Source organism: Bos indicus x Bos taurus, chromosome 23 (genome assembly GCF_003369695.1).
Source record: "Bos indicus x Bos taurus breed Angus x Brahman F1 hybrid chromosome 23, Bos_hybrid_MaternalHap_v2.0, whole genome shotgun sequence".
Taxonomy (NCBI): domain Eukaryota; kingdom Metazoa; phylum Chordata; class Mammalia; order Artiodactyla; family Bovidae; genus Bos; species Bos indicus x Bos taurus.
This window is the reverse complement of record NC_040098.1, coordinates 29058257-29081319: the sequence shown is the minus strand read 5'-3', so window position 1 is coordinate 29081319 and position 23063 is coordinate 29058257. Positions and strand designations below refer to the sequence as shown.

Genomic DNA, 23063 nt, shown 5'->3' with positions numbered 1-23063 from the left:
TGGGAAGTCCCTTTATTCTTTATAACATTATGCAGTGGGGGCTTCACCAGCTGGCACTAGTGGTCAAGAACCTGTGTGCCAATGCAGGAGACATGAGAGACACGAGTTCGATCCCTGGGTCAGAAAGATCCCCTGGAGGAGGACATGGCAACCCACTCCAGTATTCTTGCCTGGAGAATCCCATGGACAGAGGAACTTGGTGGTCTACAGCTCATAGGGTCACAAAGAGTCAGACATGACTGAAGCAACTTATCATTATGCGAATCTGATCATGTCCAGACTCAACTCTTAAAAACACTTTCCAGAACCTACTGGATAAGATCCAAATCTCTAGGCGTGGTGTGCAAGTCCTTTCAAGAAAGCCTGTCCAATCTCATGAACACGTTTCACAGAGGACAATTTTGGCACTCACAAAACGGCCACCCTAATTTCTTGCTAGCAAACCTTTTAGAAATTTTATTTACTGGTTCAGTGTTGTCCTTTCATATATTCAGAGAAGGCGGTCTCTTCACAGACAAAAGAGCTATATTACTATGATGGCTGTCCAGCCACACCATTCCTCTTGCCTCAATGGATTTAGGTGCATGGTTCTGGACCCATTGTGACATGGTGGGTATTTAGTGGGGAGTTGGCTGGGGCACTTCCAGGAAAGATTTTATGCCTCTGGACATTATTTTTTTTTTCTTAATTTTAATTGTTAATTTTTTTTGGCTGTGCTAGGTCTTTGTTGCTGCAAGCAAGCTTTCTCTAGCTGCAGCAAGCAGGAGCTACGCTCCATTGAAGTGCATGGGTTTCTCACCGCAGTGGCCTCTCTTGTGGAGCACAGGCTCTAAGGAAGCAGGCTCAGTAGTCATGACTCGAGGACTTAGTTGGTCCTCAGCATGTGGGATCTGCCTGGACCAGGGATCGAACCTGTGTCCCCTGCATTGGCATGTGGATTCTTAACTATTGGACCACCAGGGAAGCCCTCTGGACATTGTTGAGGATGCAGTATCTACAGTTGAGGTGGGCAACCAAAGTCTATGATGCTGAGCCCTGACACACTGAGGATGGGAAAGCAGACAGCTGGAAAAAAACTGGTCCTTGATGATACTAGAAAGCCACTACATTAACTGAGAGCTCTTTTCTCTGGGAAACTTTTTAACTCAGAGCCTTTTGTTTATTTTGTTTTTTTTTTTTTTGTTTACCCAGCATCATCTTTCACGATTCACCTTTCCTTCTACTTAAAGCCTGTGGTGGTCTCTCTCACACCTTCATGTTCTCCCCCCAATTCTCAGAAGTCCAGAGGTCCCAGGCTCTAACTTCCTTGCACTGGATCTTCAGGGGAGGGGAGGGTTTGGACTTTAACAGAGATTCCAAAGCTATAGCTTTCCTTTGGAGACTTCTGAAGGGCCAGGTTTAGCTCTGCTCTGAGGGACCTTTTGGGAAGAAATATAATTCTCATGAACTTAAGTTATTTTTATTACAATTATGTGCAAATGCAGCTAACTATGAACGCTTCATGCTTCAGGACTTAAACAGTCATAAACTCAAAACAAAGCTGCAATAAATACAAACACCAGTAGAAAGATAAATTAAAATAAAAGTAATTTGATGTGATGGGGACTTCCCTGGTAGCTCAGATGGTAAAGAATCTGCCTGCAATGCAAGAGACCCTGGTTCAATCCCTGGGTTGGGAAGATCCCCTGGAGATGGGAACAGCTACCACTCCAGTATCTTGCCTGGAGAATTCCATGGACAGAGGAGCCTGGTGGACTCCTCTGGGGGAGTCTATGGGGTCGCAAAGAGTCAGAAGTGACTGAGAGACTAAGCACAGCATAGCAATTTGATGTGATGAACAGTGTTTTTCTGAAATGAAGTTGCTGTTGGCAACATGAACTCGTACAGGTACAGCCTAACTGGTTCTTTTGCAGCTGACATGATATTCCACTGTGTGCCCAGCATGACTCAGTTCTCCCCCGACTTGTGTCTATTCAAATAACTAAGAAAATTTTGTCAGTACATGCCCCCTGGACTTCACTTGGTACAAACGCAACCCAGACAATCAAAGAAGTGCTAACTTGACCATCAGCAGGTAAACATACAACAGGAATGCAGGTACTAGCACGCAGGGCCCTAGATCAGTTACGTAGTATCCAGACATGCTTGAAACACTTTCCCCAAATTACCAATGAGACGAAAACATGGGATTTAATAATCTTCACAGACAATTCATGGGATCTCAGTTTGAGAAACATTATCCTACGGCTGACCTTGACTTCCAGTATGACTTTGAGCAAATTGTTAGCCATTGTTCAATCTCTGCACACTGTTTGTGCACAAATGAGAATAATTTGGGCCCCAAGAATAGAAACATTCTTGGGAGACAAAGAAAGTTATAGAGGAGTTAAGGACAATGTCCTAGGGTCTTCAAGGGCGATAAAGGAAGGGGTGAGGGTTTATGACAGATCCCTAGAGTTGAACCAATAATGATAGCTGAGACACTCCAATCCAACTTTGACTTTGTAGTCAAAAGGACTTGGGTTTGAACTCTAGATCTGCCAGTTGCCTGGAGAAGGCAATGGCACCCCACTCCAGTACTCTTGCCTGGAAAATCCCATGGATGGAGGAGCCTGGTAGGCTGCAGTCCATGGGGTTTCGAAGAGTCGGACACGACTGAGCGACTTCACTTTCACTTTTCACTTTCATGCATTGGAGAAGGAAATGGCAACCCACTCCAGTGTTCTTGCCTGGAGAATCCCAGGGATGGAGGAATCTGGTGGGCTGCCGTCTATGAGGTCGCACAGAGTTGGACACAACTGAAGCGACTTAGCAGCAGTAGCAGCAGCAGCCAGTTGCCATGTATATGTCTTTGGGCAAGTTCCTGACTTCTCTGATCCTGTTTCGGCCCCTGTAAAACTGGAAGTATCTCAAAATGCCACATCACAGAGCTGTGGTGAGGGCCAAGAGAGATGATTCTGGCAGGTGCTGAAGACAGAGCCTGGCACCTACCTAGCAAGGCTCAGGAATCAGCTCTTATCAGGCAGAGGCCAGGGGTGGCTGAGAATGCCACAGGCTTTGGCAAAGGATGATAGCAAAGAGAAAGTGAAGATTCTAAGATTCTGTCTATAAATAACAATATTTCTGCTATGTGACTGTGAAGATATTTCGCCCTAATGAGCCCCGCAAGCTACGCTGAGCTTCCGCTCAGCCTTTGTCTTTTCTCCTCCTTGGCTGCCTCTCCAGAGCTCGGCCCCGCCGGGTTCCGCGCCCGGGCTTGAAACTCCTTCCCTCCAGGCTTTCACAATTATTCTAGTGTTGGTCACCTGTGCGGCGAGCGCCCTCCCGTGGTTTTCCTGTTCATTGCTGGGACCGTGAGGTCCACAGAAGACAGAAGGAAGGTGGGGTTTCCAAGGCGGGCAGGAGTCCAGCGGCTCCGGCCTTTGCCTAGCTGGGCTACTCCGGGAGCCATTCGGCACCTCTCTCCTGGCCCCCGCCCCGCCCGCTCTTGGAAGAGAGAGGCGGAGGAATCTAGAAATCCTGGGTGAGAAGCAGCAACTCACCACAGATCTAAGGCAAGTTACAACCTCCCCGGTTGCCTTTTTATGAAGCGCTCTGCCCCATACAACCTCAGAGGCCTCAAGGGGACTACCAAGTGATCGGTGAAGACGCGGGGAGAGTGCCTAGCATGTGCTTTTCTGTAGGATCTCACTATTTGCGTATGGCATTCCTGGCTGGGCATCTGGTGGGGGGAGACCCCAAATGGAGGTGGACAAGAGAAAGGTGTTAACTCCTCCCTCCTCCTCCGTAGCCATTACTCTGTGCTGTGTATCCGACATGTTGTTGCCAGAAACCACATACCTCACATCTAATCATGCCATGCGGTGTTCCAGCTCAGAAGCCCAACGCCCTGCCTCCTCACCTTCAGAGTAAACCAAGCTGCTACTGAGATTACCCACCTCACTCTACCTCTCTGGATTTACACGGGCAGATTCTGTCTTCCAGTTACAGCTGCATTTCCACATAACCCACTTTTATATCTCTCTGCTATTGTTCCCGAAGTCTCTTTGGCCAGGGATGGCCTGGACTCGTTTCTGCAGATCTTTGTCTGATTTAAAACCCACTTCAAGCTCCAGCTCATCCATGATGTTGTCCTTGATCTTGCCTCCTCCAGAACTCAGGAGGACCTGGCCTGCCCCTCTCCTGGGTTCCCACAGCCCCTTCCAGCTCTGACTATAGCACTGGTCAGGGTGTCTTCTGTGATTCTGTACATATACAAGCATACACACATATATATATAAATACATATTTTACACATGTATATACTTGTCTGGCTCCCCCTCTAGACTGTAAATGCCCAGAGGATGCAGAGGGGGTTGTATTCCTCAATATATCCTTCACAGCTCTTACTGTCAGAACCCTGCCCTACACAAACCTTTCATAACTGTGGGATGAATTGGGAGGTGGAACTCAGGGACCCAAGTGACCCATAAGAAAAGCCACAGATGGAGATCCTGTTAGTGGGTTTCGATGGTTGTCTCCATCAGTGGGGCCTGTATGCCATCCCACATTATCATCCCAGCAGACCCTGGGAGTGGGTACTTAATGCCATCTTTCTGATGAGGAGACTGGGAGGCTGTAGGACTCAGCCAGAGGAGCTAGATGGCAGATGGCAGTTTGGATCCTTGCTTCTCAGCAGCAAAGCCTGGCTTTCTCTCCTTCCCTTTTGGTACTTTGCTTTCTCTCACGTGAGACCTCATCACTGCTCCCTTCTGGCTCTACTCCCTCCAGGCCTAATCAGGCCCCTTTGGCTTTGGGGAGCATATTTTACAGGTCAAGAGTACATGTTGACTGATGTTGATGTTTGTACTTCAAAGATGATTGGTCAGAATATGTCTGAAAGTGGGATTGTTCTTGAAAACCTGAGTGTGCCTATAGGGCCTGGGTGCTTCTTACGCTTTGGTGTAACTGGTGGGGGGCACTCACCGTATAATACTTTGGGGGTAGCCAACTAGGATGCTGGTATTCTCGTTCTCCCCAGAAGGGAAGAGAGAATTCCTGAGGGAAGGAAATGAATTGCTAGGGACCCAGGAGGCGGCCTTGGATGGACCACTGTTAATCTCTTCTCGCACTTCCTGTCTGTCTGTCTGTCTGTCTTGCCTGGATTCTCCCCTTCAGCAGGACGTATGCCTGTTGCCTAAGCTCTCAGCCTCAGGCTGCCGTGGCTGCTTTCTCCCTCGCTGCCTCGTGGCCTCCCTTCGCCTCCCTTTGTCTGGGGTCTTTGTCTGTGGTCCCTGCGGTCCACAGTCCTCGGCCTCCCCTCCCTTTCTCCCCGGCCTGGCTGCTCCCTCCCTCTCTGCGGGGGCCGGGAGGCTCGGCGAGGGGAGCGGGCTGGGTTGCCATGGTCACATCGAAGCCTGCCGCAGCTGGCCCGGGCAGCTGCTCCTGGGGCTCCGGATGGGCGGACAAAGCCAGGCGGCCTTGGCAGCCCCAGAGCCGGAACCCCAAAGCCCTGAGGCAGGGGGGGACTGCGACCCAGGAGAACCCTGAGCTGGAGGTGAGAGGGAGGAAGCCAGAGCCCAACCGGGAGGGCAGGAGTGGGGACTGGCGCTGGGCCCTCCCTTCTCAGGGAGGGACCGGGCAGTCCAGGCTGGAGGTGTAGTGGGAGGAGGGGAGTGCGGCCGAGCCCACGGGGTGGGGAGGAGGGAAAGGATGGAGAACAGAGTTGGGGCCGAGGTGTGGCAGATGGGCTAGGGCTAGGCTGTTTCCAAGGGGAGTTCTGGGACCCTCGTGCCCTGACACCCAGAGGCAGATTCACTTCAACCTTTGGAATTGGGGCCCCTGAGCCCCTGGTCTGTCCCTTAGTTTTCCCTTTCCATTTCAGCCCCTTACTCTTCTCTTCTCCCAGGTCCCTTCCTTTCAATCCCTATCTTTCCATCTTCCTCTTCTCCCATCTCTGGGTTCCAGCCGCCTTTTTTCCCCTTGGTGTATCTGCTCCCCTTTTGAGGCCCCCTCTTTTCTCTGTCCTCCTCTCTGAGCATCCCTCTCACCCTTTCCTGCCTCCGCTCCAGTTCTCTCGCTTGCCCAGCCCTTCTCCCCAAATTCCGGTCTTGGTCTTCCCATCTTCTGCTATGCACCCTCTGTCTTCATTCTCCCTTTCCTCTCTCTGATCCCCAGTTCCCCTCTACCACAGCCTAGTTTATCCCCTGCTCTCAGAGTTCTCTCACTGTGGCCTCATCTCTCTCCATCCCCTAGGCTGCCCACAGCTGAGCTCTGTCTCATCTTTCTCCCTGTGCTACATCATCTCTTCCTCCTCCTCTCAGGCCTCAGTTTCCCAAGTGGACTTGCTGGCATCAAGCTCTCACACCCGGGGCCTTCTCCACCCCCTCACCCTGCCTCCCACCCCCCAGAGGATTCTCGCTCTCCCCAGCTGCTGACCCAGCCTGCTTGTCCCAGAGGCAGCTGCCTCTCCCAGGAAGGGGACAGCGACTTGTGTGGAGGGCCCATCCTGTCTCTCACTGGTCCTGCTGGGCTTCCCTGTAGTGGCCCGGTGGTCTTCAGGCCAGAGCTGCTCTCTCCTACGTGCTTCTCCTCACATTTTCCCCAGCTGTTCCTCCGCTTTCCTGGGCAGCAGGAGGCCATTGGCTTGAAGGGGAGGGAAGCCCAGAATGGAAGGATGGAGGGAGGAGGGTTAGAGGGTCCTCTGGGGGCTCAGGAGGACATGGGGGCCTACTGGAGTTGGGAGTGATTCAGGAGACGTGGGCGGGCTCTGGGGACCACCGACGGCTGTGTGGATACACTAGGTGTGTGGATACACTCGGTCTTGGGTACTACTCTGGGGGCCTGGATGGCAGGGACTTCCCTCTCTGGCCCCTGAGAGTCTCGGCTCAGAGCCTTGCATTCCAGCCGGCTCCAGCCCCCTCTCCGCTGTCACTTGACTCCACTGGGCCCCAGTCCCGCATCCCTCCCACTCCTTTAGCTCTGGGCTGGGATGAGGTGGGCATCACCAACTAGGAATGTCTCCTGGGGGACAAGAGGGAGCAAGGGTTTCAGGAGTCTATGGTTTCTTTGACTCTCTGCAGTGGACTCCTCGGTCTGGCACCGCCATGCCACCTGGCCAGGGTCAGCGTGCGCCTGGGGTGTGGAATGTCCCACTGGGGTGTGAGGGCTGTGGCTCCTTCCCTGAGGGATCTGGCGGCAGTTCAGCCCGGCTGCCCGCCCGGGGCTTCCCGGGAGCAACAGCCCCGGGAAGGAGGGGCCGAGAGTCCACCCAGGTGAGGTTACCCGGGAAACCTTGGCCCCACCCCCGGCGGGCCCCACCCCCGGCCCTGCCTCTCCGGGCCCAGATTCCCCTGCGGCCGACTCCGGAGGGGGAAAGTACGCCGGGGAAACCTGGGGCTTTGGTGGGAGGGGACGGAGAGGCAATTCTACGGGGCTGTTTGTTAGTGAGTCCCTTAGCAGTTGGGGTTCCCGAAGGTTTGTGGGTTGACCCGGGGTTGCAGTACGTGCCCATGTGTGCCTTCGCCTCTCCCAAGGGCCCATCTCTTCCTGGTAGTGCCCTTGTGTACTTATCCGGGACGTCGTGTTTCTTTCTTGGGACTGTTGTCTGGGTCTGCACGTAGGGTGAGTTTCTATCTACCTGCTGTGAGGTGCAATGGGGCAGAGATCTGCAGTGGCGTGAGGCCCCACCCTACCCTGCAGGTGATTGGCAGGTGTGGGGTGTGGAGAGAGGTGGTGGGCCCCTGGTAGCCCCTGAATGGGGTGGAACACCTCCCCGCACAGCTCTTGTGTCCTGCCCACCTCACCCAGCAGCTCTCTGCTCTTTCTCTCACACTGGATCTGTTTACTCGTCTCTTGGCACCCAACTTCTCTATACCGCTCCTTTTTGACTGTGTGATTTTCTCTTTGCCTTTCTGTCCTCCTCCTCACCCCCGCCGCTCACCCGTCCAGGCCTGTCCTTGCCAGCGATCAGACCTTCCGACCCCACCAGGGTCAGAGCTGCCTGGGCCTGAGGGGGCCCTGCCCTGAGGAGGACGCCGAGGCTTTGAGCAGGTAGCCAGGGGAACCAGGGCCTCGGAGTCTGGACGCTAAGGTCCTTGAGAGAGACTGGGAAGGGCCTTGCTGGCTTATGGCGGGGAACTGGAGGGTGGAAGTCGAGGAAGGGGCTGGGAGAGGAGGAGCCAGCCCTCAGGCTGGGCTGGGTGTAGAGGACCGGAGACTCAGAGCGGTCAGAGAGAAGCCGAGCCTGGTGATGTGAAAAGAGTAGGTCTAGGAGGCCGGGTTGGACAGGTGAGCCCCGCTCCCTTCCCCCATTCAAACTCCGGCGCAGCGCCGGGCCTGTGGGAACGCGCTCCTTCCCTGTGCCCTGGGGCTGCTCCCCTTCACCTCCCTCTCTAGGAACTGAGCCCAGAAAAGGGGGGTGGGTGGGAGGAACGGGGGGCCGTCCCGTCGTGGGGGCAGGGAGAGAGGGAGGCCCTGAGCGGTCCACAGCTGGCCCTCGCTGCGGCGATCCTCCTTTGTGGGGCTCCGGGGGGTGGGCCGTGGGCGGGTGGAGAGGGGTGGGCGAGCCGAGCTGGTTACCTGGGGGAGGCCGCGGCGCGCGGGGGAATGCGGGTGGGCGTGGCGGGGTGGAGGGGAGCGCGGGGCCCGGCGGGCGGCGCCGGGCGTGGGAGCGGCAGGCGGGGACGGTCCGGCCCGGGCGGGGGAAGGGAGGGCCGCGGCCCGGGCGCGCGGAGAGCCGGCGGAGCGGGGGAGCGGGGAGGGGGAGGCGGCGCCTGGGCTCGAGCCGCCCCAGCCCTGGCTCCTCTCCCCGGAACAGGCCCCCGACAGCTGCTCGCGGGAGCCGCCTCCCGACACCCGAGCCCCGCCGGCGCCTCGCGCTCCCGGCTCTTGGCTCCCTCCGCCTCCCCCTCCCCGCGCCCCGCCGCCGCCGCCGCCGCCGCCGCCGCCGCCGCCGCCGCCGCCGAGGAGGCCCCGCTTCGGGGTCGGACGCCCGGGTCTGCGGCGAAGAGCGATGAGAGGTAGGGAGAGCGGCGGGAGGACCCCAGCGGGGTGGAGGGGCGAGGGCGGCGGCCCGGGACTCCGGGGGCGTACGGTGGCCCAAGGATGAGGGCCTGGGCGGGAGGCAGGACGTTCCCGGGCTGGACTTGGTTGTCCAGCGTTGCTAAGTCAGTCCCTGCCCGCCTCCCCAGCGCTCTGGCTTACTGCTCGGAAAATGCGGGCGGGGGGCCGGGGGAGTGGGGGGACCCCTAACCTCCTAGAAAGTGTGTTCCAGTCTTGAGGAAGGACCCCCTAACTCAGTCTGGAAGGAACTGCACCCCAGGAAAACAGGTGTTCATATGTTCCCCCCGCCCCCCATCATCTCCCAACTTCCTGGAGAAGTGGGCCTGTCCTCCCACTGGGCCAGTCTCTGCGGGCATCTAATCACTGTTAAGCCTGCTCACCCAGCCAGCTCCCAGTTGGGCAGCCTGGCCTCAGGCCAGCAGAGAGAGGGGCCTGACACCCTAACCTGCCAGCGACAGGCGCTCATTCAGGCTGGATGGTCAGCTGGTTCTGCCAGGAGATACTGTCATTGCCCAGTGAGCACCATCCTCAGTGTCCCTCCCCTACTCCCTCCTCTCCAGCCTTCACCCTACAGGTCCCCTGCTGGTGGACATTCCTTTCCAGCACCTCCACCCCCAGCCAGACTCACTGTTGCTTTTGGCACATAGGTGTGCCCAGAATTGAGTGGTACAGTGGAGACAGGTGAAAGCTGAGCCTATGGGAAAGCAGAGAAATGGCTTTTCTTATCGTCAGTCCAGCCACCCAAGTTTCCTTCTGTTCCCCACTCTCTTGACTTCCTTATGGTCACCTTGAGTATTAGTGGGTGGGCTGCAGTTCACTTGGGATCCTGTGCCTGGGGACCCGAGTGTGTGTGTCTCACACTGTCCTCTGATCATAGGAACATGTCTATCATGTCAGGTTCACAGGTGTCGGAGGATGGCTAGTCACTAAGTGGACTTGAAAGAATGCAGAGGTGTGGATGGAGCTGATGTGTGCACAAGTGTCTGTATTTGCCCCGGGTTGGGGGGATGTCTATGTATGTAATGGATTTATGAGACTCTCTGGAAGTCTGTGAGACAGAGGTTTGTGTATGTGTGTGCGTGTACCCTACATCTAACCCCAGTGTTTACATCTGGCTCTCTAAGTTTGAGTGACCACGTGTGTATGTGTGTGTGTGTGTGTGTGTACAGAGCTCTGTGGGTGTTGTCTGGAGTCGGGGTTGGGGGTTGGGAGAAGAGGGTGATGGGCTTGCAGCAGAGTGTTCCAGCCCCTGACTTGTAATTGGTTGTGATGGGGTTGGGAAAGGTCTTCTGGGCCTGTCCTTGGTGCTTCTGACCCAGTGGAGAGAAGTGGGGTGACAGGGTGTCAGAGAACAGATTGCCCCAGACGCCTCTGTGCATTTCTCCGCTTGGCTCTGTGCCCTGCGCTTCGAAGCCTGCTCTGTTTACCTCTTGCTTTGTGTTTCTCGCCCTGTCTCCCCCTGCCTTCTTTCCTCTGCCTGTCTTTGTATCTCTGCCCCAGGCTCCTCTTGCTTGCTCCGTCTGGCTGCGATGACTCATCTGGGGTAGGCATGAAGGTTACTCAGGGGAACAAGGGCCCCGCTGTTCCCTGGGGAGGTGGGGGGTGGAGAGCAGCACCCAGGAACGCCAGGCTGCCTGCCTGGGGCTCCGGCAGTCTGCTCTGGGTGTTGGCTCCCTGACCCCCAAGGGACCAGGTGTGATGCTTCTGGTTCCAGCTCTCTTTTGATAGCTGGGTCTCCCCACAACTCAGTAGCCCCTCAGCTGCTGCTGCAGCAGAGCTGTGGGGGTCTCAGCTGCCTCTTACATTCCTGCCCTAGAGCATTGTGGGAGCAGCTGGAGGAGGACAAAGGGATGGGGGAGTGTCCCCCCACTCCTCCTACCTCCTGGGGTGACCTGGCTTCCCTGTCTTTAGAACCGCCCTCATCTCCAAGGCAACTCAGCCTTTCCCTCTGCCCTGGGCTCTTCCTTCTGAGGCAGCCCTCTTCAGAAACTGGAACTGGGGGAATAGGATGTCAAGATCTTAGGAAAGGAAGGCAGAGCAGGCAGAGGGGACCTGATGGCAGAGAGGGTAAAGGTCGGAGGGGTGGCACTAGGAGTCCCAAAGAATTCCACAGCCTGGAGAACTGAGTGCTGACCTCTGCTGGGAAGAAGACAGGTCAAGATAATTTGGTCTGGCTCTGGGCCTGGGACTGAGGCTGGGGAGGGTAGGTACCTGGGTTCATAAGGAATTGTAGTTGAAATGGTTTTCAGGGGTGGGGTGGGGCAAGCTGCCTGGGGCCCAGTGAGGAAGACCCAGGATTCTTGAGCTGTAACAGGCACAGGTCACCTGGGGATTGCATTAAAATGCAGATTCTGATTGTGTGGGTCTGAGAGTCTGCATTTTGCCAAGCACCCAGGTGTTGCTGAAGCTGCTGGGTCAGGGGCCAGCATGGCTGTGGCGGGCACTGCGATCGGGAAGTGCTGGGGTCCCCCACTTGTTTGAGAATTCTGGTCTCCTAAGTGGGGAGGGAAACCAGCGTTTAGCTCTGTGTCTGGCACATGGGGAGCATTCTAAAAATACCGCTGATGCTGTTAAACAGCGACTGTTGTGGTCATTTTGCTCCAGTTATCCCCAGAGCAATCCATTCTGTCTCTCCCATGCTGTTGGCCGTGAGCCAGTCTCCCTGATTGCCCTTACACTAACCTTCCCCCCACCCTTATGTCCCTTGCAGAGATGCTGCCCCCGCCCCCATAGGCCCAAGGGATCTGGAGCAATGGGACCAGGGGCCCTTTCATTTCTACTGCTGCTGCTCTTGGTGGCAACTGGAGATGCTGACATGAAGGGACATTTTGACCCTGGTGAGGAGACTGGCTGTTGGGTCCCTGATGGATGGGGCTTGGGAGACTGAGTCGGTGGCCTTGACCCTCCATATGCCTGTGTTCACCCAGCCAAGTGCCGCTATGCCCTGGGCATGCAGGACCGGACCATCCCAGATGGTGACATCTCTGCCTCCAGCTCCTGGTCAGACTCCACCGCCGCTCGCCACAGCAGGTACCTGGCACACCTGGGGCTGTCCCGGAGGGAAACCCCTGGGGCTGCTGCTTGTGCTTCCAGCCCTCTGACCAAGTCAAGAGGCTTCTGAGAGGGCCAATGCCAATGGCAACCCCCCGGCCCAGTTTCAAGTGTCCGGGTGGGGATTAAATACTGGAGACAGAGGCAGACCTAGGGCCAGGTATCCCCTGTGACCTCCTGCCCCCTCCCAGGCTTGAAAGCAGCGACGGAGATGGCGCCTGGTGCCCTGCAGGGCCGGTGTTCCCCAAGGAGGAGGAATACCTCCAGGTGGACCTGCGGCGGCTGCACCTGGTGGCACTGGTAGGCACCCAGGGACGGCACGCAGGGGGCCTGGGCAAGGAGTTCTCTCCCAGCTACCGACTGCGTTACTCCCGGGACGGCCACCGCTGGATGGACTGGAGGGACCGCTGGGGCCAGGAGGTGAGGCTGGGGGGATAGCCCTGGAAGTCTAGGTCCCCTCTGTGCCCCAGCTGTGTGCTGTACACTAATGACTCTGCAGTGTGTGCCCTCTCTAGCCTGGGCATCTCCCCTGAGCTCCATCAAGTGTTGCAAACCTGACCACTTCCCACCTAGATGTGTAATAGGCTTCTCAAACTTACCATAAACTTCTCAGGCTGAACTTGATCCCCATTCCCACCCCAAACCTCCTCCGCCTCCAGCATTCTCTAACTCAGGAAATGGTACCACTGTAAGCTAAGATGCTATCCCTGATTCCTCTTTTCTTTCCACCTCCTACTTTAAAGCATCAGCAAAGCAAGTCTGTTCTGCCTCCATGATATTTCCTGAAATCTGCTCACTTCTTAGCACCTCCATCTCTACTGCCCCAGGCCAGGCCCCACCATCCCCTGCTTAGACGAATGCAATAGTCTCCAAATGGCTCTCCTTGCTTCTTTCTTTCCTGAAGTCATCTCCACCTGGAGGCTACATCCAGGGTGCCTGAGAAAATGCCAAGCAGATGCCTCATGCCTGGCTCACTCCCTCTGCTGGCTTTCCTCCCCGCCAGCACAAAAGCTGAGCTCCCTCCTGGGTGCAGAAGCTCAGCCCAGGCTGGCTCTTGTCCACACCCCTTAGTCCTCTCCCTGTTCATACAGGCCATGCTGATTTTCTTGCTGTTCCTGGAACATTCTAGGGCTCACCCCACTGTCTCAAGATACCTTCACTTGCCAGTCTCTGTGCCTGGAAAGCTCTCTCTCCCCAGCTGTGCCCAGGCTTTCCTCCCTCCATTCAGTTCTCCCCCAAGATATCACCTCCTCAGAGCCTTTTTGGACTCCCCACCTCCTGCTGCCTCTTGCTTGTAGAGCTGCCTCTCCTCTTGGACTCTACAGGGGAGGGATGGATGCTCACCCCCTAGAGGCTGTGCCTGGCTGGTGCAGAGTAAGTGCTCAGCCAGTGGCTGCTGAGTGAACAGAGGGATTGGGGTGACGGAAGAGGGAAGCCAGAGCAGGGGTGCAGAGCTGCGAGGGCCTGGGTGGAATCCGGGCACAACAGGATGAGCAGAGCCAGGCAAGGAAGGGATGGGAGAGCTGACGCTGGAGGTCAGGACAGACGGTCAGGCTGGGAGGGGTGTCAGAGGGCTCTGCTGCAGCCCCTTGACTTATTGAAGGCCCGGCTGTACTCCACGGCCCCGGGTGCTTGGTGCCACCCTTTGTGGGTCTCTCTGTGACCACTATGGGCTGGGCCAGGAAGCCACTGGTGGCTGGGAAGTTAGATCTGATCTGGAGCCTTCTTCTCTCATCTATCCCATGTCCTGGCCCACAGGTGATCTTAGGTAATGAGGATCCTGGGGGAGTGGTGCTGAAGGACCTTGGGCCCCCCATGGTGGCCCGACTGGTTCGCTTCTATCCCCGGGCAGACCGGGTCATGAGCGTGTGTCTGCGGGTGGAGCTCTATGGCTGCCTCTGGAAGGGTGAGTGTTCAGACCCCAAGAATTCATTCCTGTCCTGGGGATGGGGGAGCGGGGACAGGGGAGCGAGGCGTCAAGGATCCTCTCTCCTGTTGGGAAGCTGTCCCTATGAGTGAGGAGGGGACAGGCAAGCATTGCCTCTGCCATGCCAGTGGCCTATGGCAGCACTTGAGAGAGGGGCCTGAAACCCACCCAAGCCTGACACCGGGGTGGGGGAGGGAGGCTAGAGGTTCTGTGCCCCTAACGCCCCTCCTACCCCCACCCCAGATGGACTCCTGTCTTACACGGCCCCTGTGGGGCAGACGATGTACTTATCTGAGGCCGTGCACCTCAATGACTCCACCTACGATGGATATACCACGCACACTGTTGGCGGGTGAAAGAAGCGGGCCCCGCAGGACACGGAGCCTGGGGTGGGAGGGTGGATGGGGTGGGTGGGGCAGGGGTGTGGTTAGCTGTCTGGGCAGGGAGAGGGCAGAACTGCAGAGAGGCATGGCTTGGGTGGGGCCTCCAGGGACAGGACCAGGATTGAGGGGTAGCAGGGTGACCACTAGCTCATGTGATACTTGGTGCGAATTAGGAAAAGGCGAAGACACTTAGCTCCATTGTAAATCGTCACAGTAAATACACACATTGTGGGTTGAGCGATGTCCCTTAGAGGCGGAGCCTTTGTGTAACATGTGACTGCAAGGTGCTCCACCCCACCCTCCTCCCCGGGTGTGGAGAAGAGAGAGCTGTGTGAGGCTGGGGCGAGGGTGAGGGGGTTGCTGGGCCAGGCTGGCCAGATCACTGGGAAGCAGGGCTGTAGAGCACGCAGACAGGTGACACTTTCTTCTCTTCCAACCTCTTCTTCCTCGGCCCCCTGCTTGCCAGGCTGCAGTACGGAGGGCTGGGCCAACTGGCAGATGGTGTGGTGGGGCTGGATGACTTTAGGAAGAGCCAGGAGCTACGGGTCTGGCCGGGCTACGACTATGTGGGCTGGAGCAACCACAGCTTCCCCAGTGGCTACGTGGAGATGGAGTTTGAGTTTGAGCGGCTGAGGGCCTTCCAGGCCATGCAGGTGGGTGCGGCCAGCTCCCAGGAAGGGCTCTGAGACCACGCTGGGTTCCCTGGGGTGCCCGCTTGGGCTCTCCTTGCCTGAGGGCCTTCCAGGCCATGCAGGTGGGCGTGGCCAGCTCCCAGGAAGGGCTCTGAGACCAGGCTGGGTGCCCCGGGGTGCTCGCTTGGGCTCTCCTGGCCTTGACCTTGTGTCCCTCCTCCCCTTCCCCCAGGTCCACTGCAACAACATGCACACGCTGGGAGCCCGCCTGCCTGGTGGGGTGGAGTGTCGCTTCAAGAGGGGCCCGGCCATGGCCTGGGAGGGGGAGCCCGTGCGCCATGCTCTGGGGGGCAGCCTGGGGGACCCCAGAGCCCGGACTGTGTCAGTGCCCCTGGGCGGCCGCATGGGCCGCTTCCTGCAATGCCGCTTTCTCTTTGCGGGGCCCTGGCTACTCTTCAGCGAAATCTCCTTCATTTCCGGTAAGCCCCTGGTCTCTGCCCAGTTCCAGGCCCCTGGGATTGCTAACCCGTAGTGACCCCAAATAGTCATTCTTGGCAGCAATGAGCCTTTCCAAGCAGGGCTGTGCTTAGTCACCCAGTCGAGTCTGACTCCTTGCGACCCCTTGGACTGTAGCCCACCAGGCTCCTCTGTCCATGGGATTCTCCAGGCAAGAACACTGGAGTGGGTTGCCATCTTCTTCTCTAGGGGATCTTCCCAACCAAGGGATTGAACCCAGCAGGGGGCCCTAACTAATTTGAACCCCTCTTCCCCATTTCTCCCTGCCTATCTCAGTCTTTCCTTTATGAGCTCCTCACTCTTGACTGATCGTGAGCAGTATGACTGTGGTTGTTAAAATATTGAAATATTCTGTGCTGTTTGAGAAGTAGCCTCTTCTCTGAGCCTCCTGAGCCCCACCCTGGGCTCCCCCTGAGTCCAGCTTCTCCCCACAATCCAGCAACTAAAAGGTTAACACCTACCACAGCCACAACCCTCCAGGATCCTATTCTACCACCCTTCCCAGTGGGTTGCTGCATACACTGAGTATCAGCCCCGCTGCCTGTTGTTTAGTTGTTCAGTCGTGTCTCTTTTGAGACCCCGTGGACTGCAGCCCACCAGGCTCCTCTGTCCATGGGATTTCCTAGGCAAGAATACTGGAGTGGGTTGCCATTCCCTTCTCCAGTGGATCTTCCTGACCCAGGGATCAAACCCTGGTCTCCTGCATTGCAGGTAGATTCTTTACTGCTGAGCCACCAGGGAAGCCCTGCTCCTGCTTCTAACCAAACAGCAGATCATTCCTGGCTCTCGTGCATGTGTGCCTCCCTTTGGTTGCCCCCTTATCTGACTCCCTCTTTTTTCTCCCTTCTCCCTAGATGTTGTGAATGACTCCTCCCTGGCTTTGGGGGGCACCTTCCCACCAGCCCCCTGGTGGCCACCCGGCCCCCCTCCCACAAACTTCAGCAGCTTGGGTGAGCCGCCCTCGGACCCCCTTAAAGGCGTGTGGGTCCTGTGCCACCAGTCGTCCCTGGGGCCCCCGCAGCATGGGTGGGGGGTCTCCCATGGTCCTGACCCTTGTGCTCCCCCCGCCAGAGCTGGAGCCCAGGGGCCAGCAGCCTGTGGCCAAGGCCGAGGGGAGCCCGACCGCCATCCTCATTGGCTGCCTGGTGGCCATCATCCTGCTGCTGCTGCTCATCATTGCCCTCATGCTATGGCGGCTGCACTGGCGCCGGCTCCTCAGCAAGGTGGGCGATGGGGGGACGGGTGGGATGTGGGGGCAGAGAGTGGGGCTCCCGTGTTAGTTTGGGGTCCAGCAGGGACCACAGAGCGCAGTCGAATGAGAATAATTAGAGAGAGGCTTAGTAAGAAGCCCACATCAAGAGACTTGGGCAGGGGGTATGTAAATCAGAAGCAGTGCAGTTCCTAGGGCCTGCTCACCGCAGTGCTGCCCTCATCCCTGGGCCTGTGGGTGAGAGGAAGAGGCAGTGACGGGAACCCAGGAGGAATCTAGGAGGAGTGTGGACAGGGCGCCTGAGTCAGGCAATGGACATGGGTGCCGGGAGGCGGCTCACCTGGGTCCATCCCTTGGGGTGAGGCTGGGAGGCTAAACTCCCTGATCTCACTTCCTGCCTGTTCTCCAGACTCCTGCTGGGGACCCTCTCTGGCCAACCCAGACCCAGCCCGCTGATGTGGCCCACACATCAACCTCTTGGGGCAGAAGCCCAGTGGGAAAAGGTGGCGAGTGGAGCTAGAGGGGCGACTGGAAGAAGTGGGGCACACCACCACCCCTGCCCACATCTTCTGGGCGAGAGTCCAGTGGTGGTGATAACGCGTTAAAGTTGATAGTTATGAACTGGTAGGATTTGGGTTGGAACCACATTGTGGGACTTAAATGCACCGAAGCCTGTTTCTTTGCCGGTGAGATGGAGTAATAGTAGACACAATACAGGCCTGTAGTGAGGCCTGAAGGAGGGCACACGTGTAGAGCATTTAACAAACAGCTGAGCAGTAGCTGCGCTTAATGTTTCCTGTTCCCCACGACAAGGCCGAGCGTAGGGTATTAGAAGAGGAGCTGACGGTTCATCTCTCTGTCCCCGGGGATACCATCCTCATCAACAACCGCCCAGGCCCCCGAGAGCCACCCCCTTATCAGGAGCCACGGCCTCGTGGGAATCCACCCCACTCTGCTCCCAGTGTCCCCAACAGCTCGGGTAAGACCTGCCTTTTTCCAGTCCCACCTCCATCCTCTGCCTGTCTTCCTAGTGTGTCCTTTCCTCTCTCCTTTACCGTTCCTTTCTTTTCCTTTACCAAACTGTCTTTCCCAGTTTCAACTCATTTTTTTATTTCTGTGTCCCTGGTCCCAGCCCTCTACGTTACTCATGTCCCTAGCGTATAATTTCCCTTCGGAATTTCCCACAGTTCCTAGCGCTCTCATCCTGTTACTGTGTCTCCCACACACCCCACTCTCTTCTCTGTTGTGTCTTTTCATTGTGTCTTCCTGGCTCCTCTCCTCTCCTAGACTCACCATGTTCATTCTGTCCATCTATCTGTATTTATATATCCATTCTGTCATTTTTCCATCTGTTTGTCCATCGATCCATATATACTCATGCATCCATTTGTCCATCCATCATCCATTCATTAGCCATTCATCATCTGTTTGTTCTTTCATCATCTATCCATGCACTCACTCTCCATCCATCCACATACATTCATCCATCCATCTACCCGTCCATTCATCATCTATTCATCCATCCATCACCTATCCGTCCAGTTATCCAGCACCCTCCAGATCCTTGTTTTACACAGTCTCTCTCAGTACATTCGGTCTCATCAACCCTAGTCTTGCCCTGTTCTGTGTCTCCCTGTCTGTCTAGCCTTGAGTCTCATCCCTTCCCCTTGTCTCCCCCCGCCCGCCCTCTGTCTAGCCTTGAGTCTCACCCCTTCCCCGTGTTTCCCCCCCTCCTTCTCCCGACAGCGTTGCTGCTCTCCAATCCGGCCTACCGTCTCCTTCTGGCCACTTACGCCCGCCCCCCTCGAGGCCCGGGCCCCCCCACACCCGCCTGGGCCAAACCCACCAACACCCAGGGTAAGCCCCTCCACCCCTAGGCTCTGCCAGGCTCCTGGTACCTCTACTGGGGCAGGGAAAGTCCTCAGACCTTGCTCTCCCTCCTCTCCCGACTGTGGCCTCTTCTGCTCTCCTGAGCTCCCAAGGAAGAAGCTTTTATGCCCATAGTGCTGTTCTGCTGCTGCTTGGTCCTTTTTAAGGCCGTTCCCTTGAGCTGAGGAGTAGAAAGCTCCCTGGTTCTCAGCTTGGTTCCCCTCCTCCTGTTGCGCCCATCTCTTGAGCTCCCAGAGCCAGAGAGGAGGATGCTGCGGTGGCTCCAGGCTCTCTGTAAGCCCCCCTTCACACTCCCCTCTCTAGAGCCGCAAGGAGGCCCTCTCCCCAATGTGTCCTCTCTCTGCTCCCGCCCCCGCCCTTCCGTCTGCTCCTCCTCTCCCCTGTGTTGCCTTCTTGTCGCCCCTTCCCCAGGGCTAAGCGGGGACAGCTCTGCCTCCTCTCCTGTCTGTAGATTCCATGTTGTGCGGGCTGGGAGGCACTGTTTTCTCCCTCCATGTGCCCCTGTCTCTCCTTGTCTCTGAGCTTGGTGTGTTGGGCCAGGGAGGGTTTGGGTAACCATGGCAGAGAGGATGAAAGGATGAAAGCAGGGGGTAGCCCAGCAACGTGAATGGCAGTGGCCGGTGGTGAGTGGGACAAGGGTTTGGAAACTGGAGAGTCACCAGATGGCTGGGACCATCCTTCTAGTGGTGGGTAGAGGAATTCCACTTTCAGCCAAGACTTTTTCATGGTCCTGGACTGTGCTAGGATCCCTAGAGAACATGAGTTCATGACCTTCTTTGCTTATCCATTTCCACTGCCTTGAAAGCTCTCTAGCAGCTCTTATCCCATGCCAGCACCTCCTCTGTTTTGAGGCTGCTGGGTGGAATACCAGGAGGTGGAGGGTAGGCCCCATCTCTCGCCCACCTGAGAGGCAGGGGATGGGGCCTCTGGGCGGCGGGGGATGTGGAGAACCTTGGCTCTCAGGGGCTGTTCTTGATGCCTCTTTCTGTCTTCTTTCCCTCACCCCTCCAGCCTGCAGTGGGGACTATATGGAGCCTGAGAAGCCAGGTGCCCCGCTTCTGCCCCCACCTCCCCAGAACAGCGTCCCCCATTATGCCGAGGCTGACATTGTCACCCTGCAGGGCGTCACCGGGGGCAACACCTATGCTGTGCCCGCGCTGCCCCCAGGGGCGGCTGGGGATGGGCCCCCCAGAGTGGATTTCCCTCGGTCGAGGCTCCGCTTCAAGGAGAAGCTTGGTGAGGGCCAGTTTGGGGAGGTAAGTAGGATTCCTTTCCAGCCGTCGGTAGTGGGGCTGCACGCCACAGCCAGGCCTCCCCTTGGCCAGCAGCCTGTCCTCCGTGGCTGTGTTGTTCCAGTTGGCCCTGTCACCTTGGTGAACCTCGAGGCTCCTAGCAAATCGCCTTCTTCCTCTAGGTGCACCTGTGTGAGGTAGAGAGCCCTCAGGATCTAGTCAGTCTTGACTTCCCCCTCAGTGTGCGCAAGGGACACCCTTTGTTGGTAGCAGTCAAGATCCTACGGTCAGATGCCACCAAGAATGCCAGGTGAGGACCAGGGATGGCGTCTGGAAGGTGAAGAGTGAGAAGTGATTGAGAGAAACGTGGAAGAGTGGGGAGAGTGGCTAGGGGCTAGTGAGCAGGGGTGCAGGGGTGCTAGATTAGAAACTGCAGGGCAGCCCCTCGGTGACCTGCCACCTTCTCCCTGCTTCTCCAGGAATGACTTCCTGAAGGAGGTGAAGATCATGTCGAGGCTGAAGGACCCAAACATCATCCGGCTGCTGGGTGTGTGTGTGCAGGACGACCCGCTCTGCATGATAACCGATTACATGGAGAACGGCGACCTCAACCAGTTCCTCAGTGCCCACCAGCTAGAGGACAAGGCGACGGAGGGGCCCGGGGATGGGGAGGCGGCCCAGGGGCCCACCATCAGGTACACACACAAGGGGGTCTCACCTGCTCCCCTCGCCCCAGCTTAGAGGGAAAGGGGAAGCACGGGGTGGGCAGACAGGCAAGGTTCCAGGAGGGGGCCTGGGATGAGACACACGTGGCCGTGTTCATCTGGAACTCGAGGGGCAGGAAGGCCGGAGATGACGACAGTGAGGGTGGTGCAGGTCAGGAACTGCCCTGTGCTCTCTCTCCCTCACTCTCTCTCTGCCCCTGAGTGTAGACGGGAGCATAATAAACATGGTATCTCTTTGGGGTCAGATGAGCGTAGAGAAAGGTTGAGTGGGCCTCCACCTGGACTTTCCATCTCTGCCCCAGGAGGAGGGAGAACCCAGTCCTGGGAAGCGGGCTCTCCTTCATCTCCCAGCAATCTGTGAGGTGGGCACGGGTCTAGGGCTGCCCCATGACCCTCTGTTGTCGGCTCCCGTACCCAGCTACCCGATGCTGCTGCACGTGGCGGCCCAGATCGCCTCGGGCATGCGCTATCTGGCCACACTCAACTTTGTGCATCGGGACTTGGCCACGAGGAACTGCCTGGTTGGGGAAAATTTCACCATCAAAATCGCCGACTTTGGCATGAGCCGGAACCTCTACGCTGGGGACTATTACCGCGTGCAGGGCCGGGCGGTGCTGCCCATCCGGTGGATGGCCTGGGAGTGCATCCTTATGGTGAGAGGCCCTTACAGAGGTGTGCAGGGAGGGGAGGCTGGGGCAGCACTGACTGCCACTCGGAGCCCTGGGATCTCATTCAGTCACCTGCCTTCCCTGGACTGCAGTCTTCCTCATCACTAAAGTGAAAGTTTGGGCTAATGTTCTACAAGGTCTCAAGGGACTTGAGGAAGAGGGAGTTATGGTGTGATGGGGAGCAGTCCAGGAGCCAAGATCGAGTATGAGTGATGGAGTCAGGGTAGCAGAGAGAAAGGAAGATAAAGAAGCTAGAGACAGATTGGGAATCAGGACCAGAAAATGGAAAGAAAGATGGATAGAAACGGGAAGAGGTGAGGCGAGGACTAGAGCAGCAGAAGGAAGGCAGAGCCAGAGGAGAGGAGTGGGCTTTGTGGGAAAGAGGGCCAGCTAAGGAGGGTGGAGTGTCGGCGGCGGGGGAGTGAGTGGGGTGGGTGGTGATGCTGAGTGGACAGGGTCCCAGTGGGGAGAGGAGGAGGGTCTCTGTCATCTGATGGCTTTCTCTGCCTCTGTTGCCTTACCACACACCAGGGGAAGTTCACAACCGCCAGTGACGTGTGGGCCTTTGGGGTCACCTTATGGGAGGTGCTGATGCTCTGCAGGGCCCAGCCCTTTGGACAGCTCACTGATGAGCAAGTCATCGAGAATGCAGGGGAGTTCTTCCGGGACCAGGGCCGGCAGGTGAGAGCAGAGGGGAGGGAAGATGGGTCCGAGGGGCCAGAAGGGCCAGAGCCTGTCATCTTAGGGACTAAAGACCATTTGCCTGCCTTTCATCCATGCTGCCACAATGCAGGTGTACCTGTCCCGGCCCCCGGCCTGCCCGCTGAGCCTGTATGAGCTGATGCTCCGGTGCTGGAGCCGGGAGCCTGAGCAGCGACCACCCTTTTCCCAGTTGCATCGGTTCCTGGCAGAAGATGCGGTCAACACAGTGTGACTCACAACACCCAGCCGCCCCCATCCGGGGGATTCAGGGGAGGCTAGTGGCACTAAACAAGAGGAGCTTACGGCACCCCCACTCCATTCTCCCTCCTGACCTCCCTTCACCTCTGAGAGGCAGTGTGGCTGAAGGTGGGCTGGGCCTGCCAGGGAGCTGATGCCCTCCCTTCCCCGGACACGCTCTCATGCCTCCTTCCTGCTCCTCTCCTAGAAGCCCCTGCCGCCCACCCAGCTGGCCCTGTGGATGGGATCCTCTCTGACCTCCTTGAGCCATCCCTTGGGGAGGCTGGGAGAAGATATAGGGCAGACACTGGACCTGGCCCACTGGCGCACCTGGGCCCCACTGGACAACACTGGTACCTGGAGAGAAGGCTGCTGCCCCCAGCCTCTCTCTTTCCGTCACACACTGGACCCCACTGGCTGAGAATTTGGGAAGTGAGGAGGACAAGAAAGGGAGAAGGGGGTTCCCTTGTATCTCCTCCTGGAATTGCCCTCAGCTTTGGCCTTTCCCTCCTCCATCCTCTGAAACACTGGACTTGGGGGTGATCCCCACCCCCACCCTTCTGCCTCCCCACCTCCCACCTGCCGTGTTGTAGCTAGAACTTCTCCAAGCCTGTATGTTTCTGTGGAATAAGTATTGGGATTAGCGGGGAAACAGAGAGCAACGGCCTGTGGCCCTGGGGTTGGACATCTCTATCGTAGCTGCCACATTGGTTTTTCTATAATCACTTGGGGTTTGTACATTTTGGGGGGGGAGAGACACAGATTTTTACACTAATATATGGATCTAGCTCAATGCTATTTTAATCCCCTGCACTAGGCAGGTAATAATAAAGGTTGAGTTTTCCACA

General features: G+C 57.1%; 1 protein-coding gene across 10 annotated transcripts; it reads left to right on the top strand.

Moving 5' to 3' along the window:
- Nucleotides 1–5386: 5386 nt before the first annotated feature.
- DDR1 (discoidin domain receptor tyrosine kinase 1) lies at nucleotides 5387–23063 on the top strand. Of its 10 annotated transcripts, none has more exons than XM_027524023.1 (20): nucleotides 5387–5536; nucleotides 7930–8031; nucleotides 8798–8999; nucleotides 11753–11879; nucleotides 11970–12072; nucleotides 12285–12513; nucleotides 13852–13999; nucleotides 14264–14372; nucleotides 14870–15056; nucleotides 15268–15514; nucleotides 16406–16501; nucleotides 16623–16774; nucleotides 17575–17740; nucleotides 18508–18618; nucleotides 19663–19907; nucleotides 20066–20193; nucleotides 20363–20578; nucleotides 21027–21261; nucleotides 21808–21957; nucleotides 22070–22998. In XM_027524023.1, the coding sequence occupies exons 4-20, from the start codon at nucleotides 11795–11797 to the stop codon at nucleotides 22208–22210; spliced, it is 2748 nt and encodes a 915-aa protein (XP_027379824.1). In that variant the 5' UTR covers nucleotides 5387–5536; nucleotides 7930–8031; nucleotides 8798–8999; nucleotides 11753–11794; the 3' UTR covers nucleotides 22211–22998. The 10 variants fall into 10 exon arrangements, with proteins under 10 accessions (XP_027379824.1, XP_027379830.1, XP_027379820.1 ...); XM_027524022.1 differs by lacking the exon at nucleotides 5387–5536 and adding an exon at nucleotides 7062–7253; XM_027524024.1 differs by lacking the exon at nucleotides 5387–5536 and adding an exon at nucleotides 7335–7356.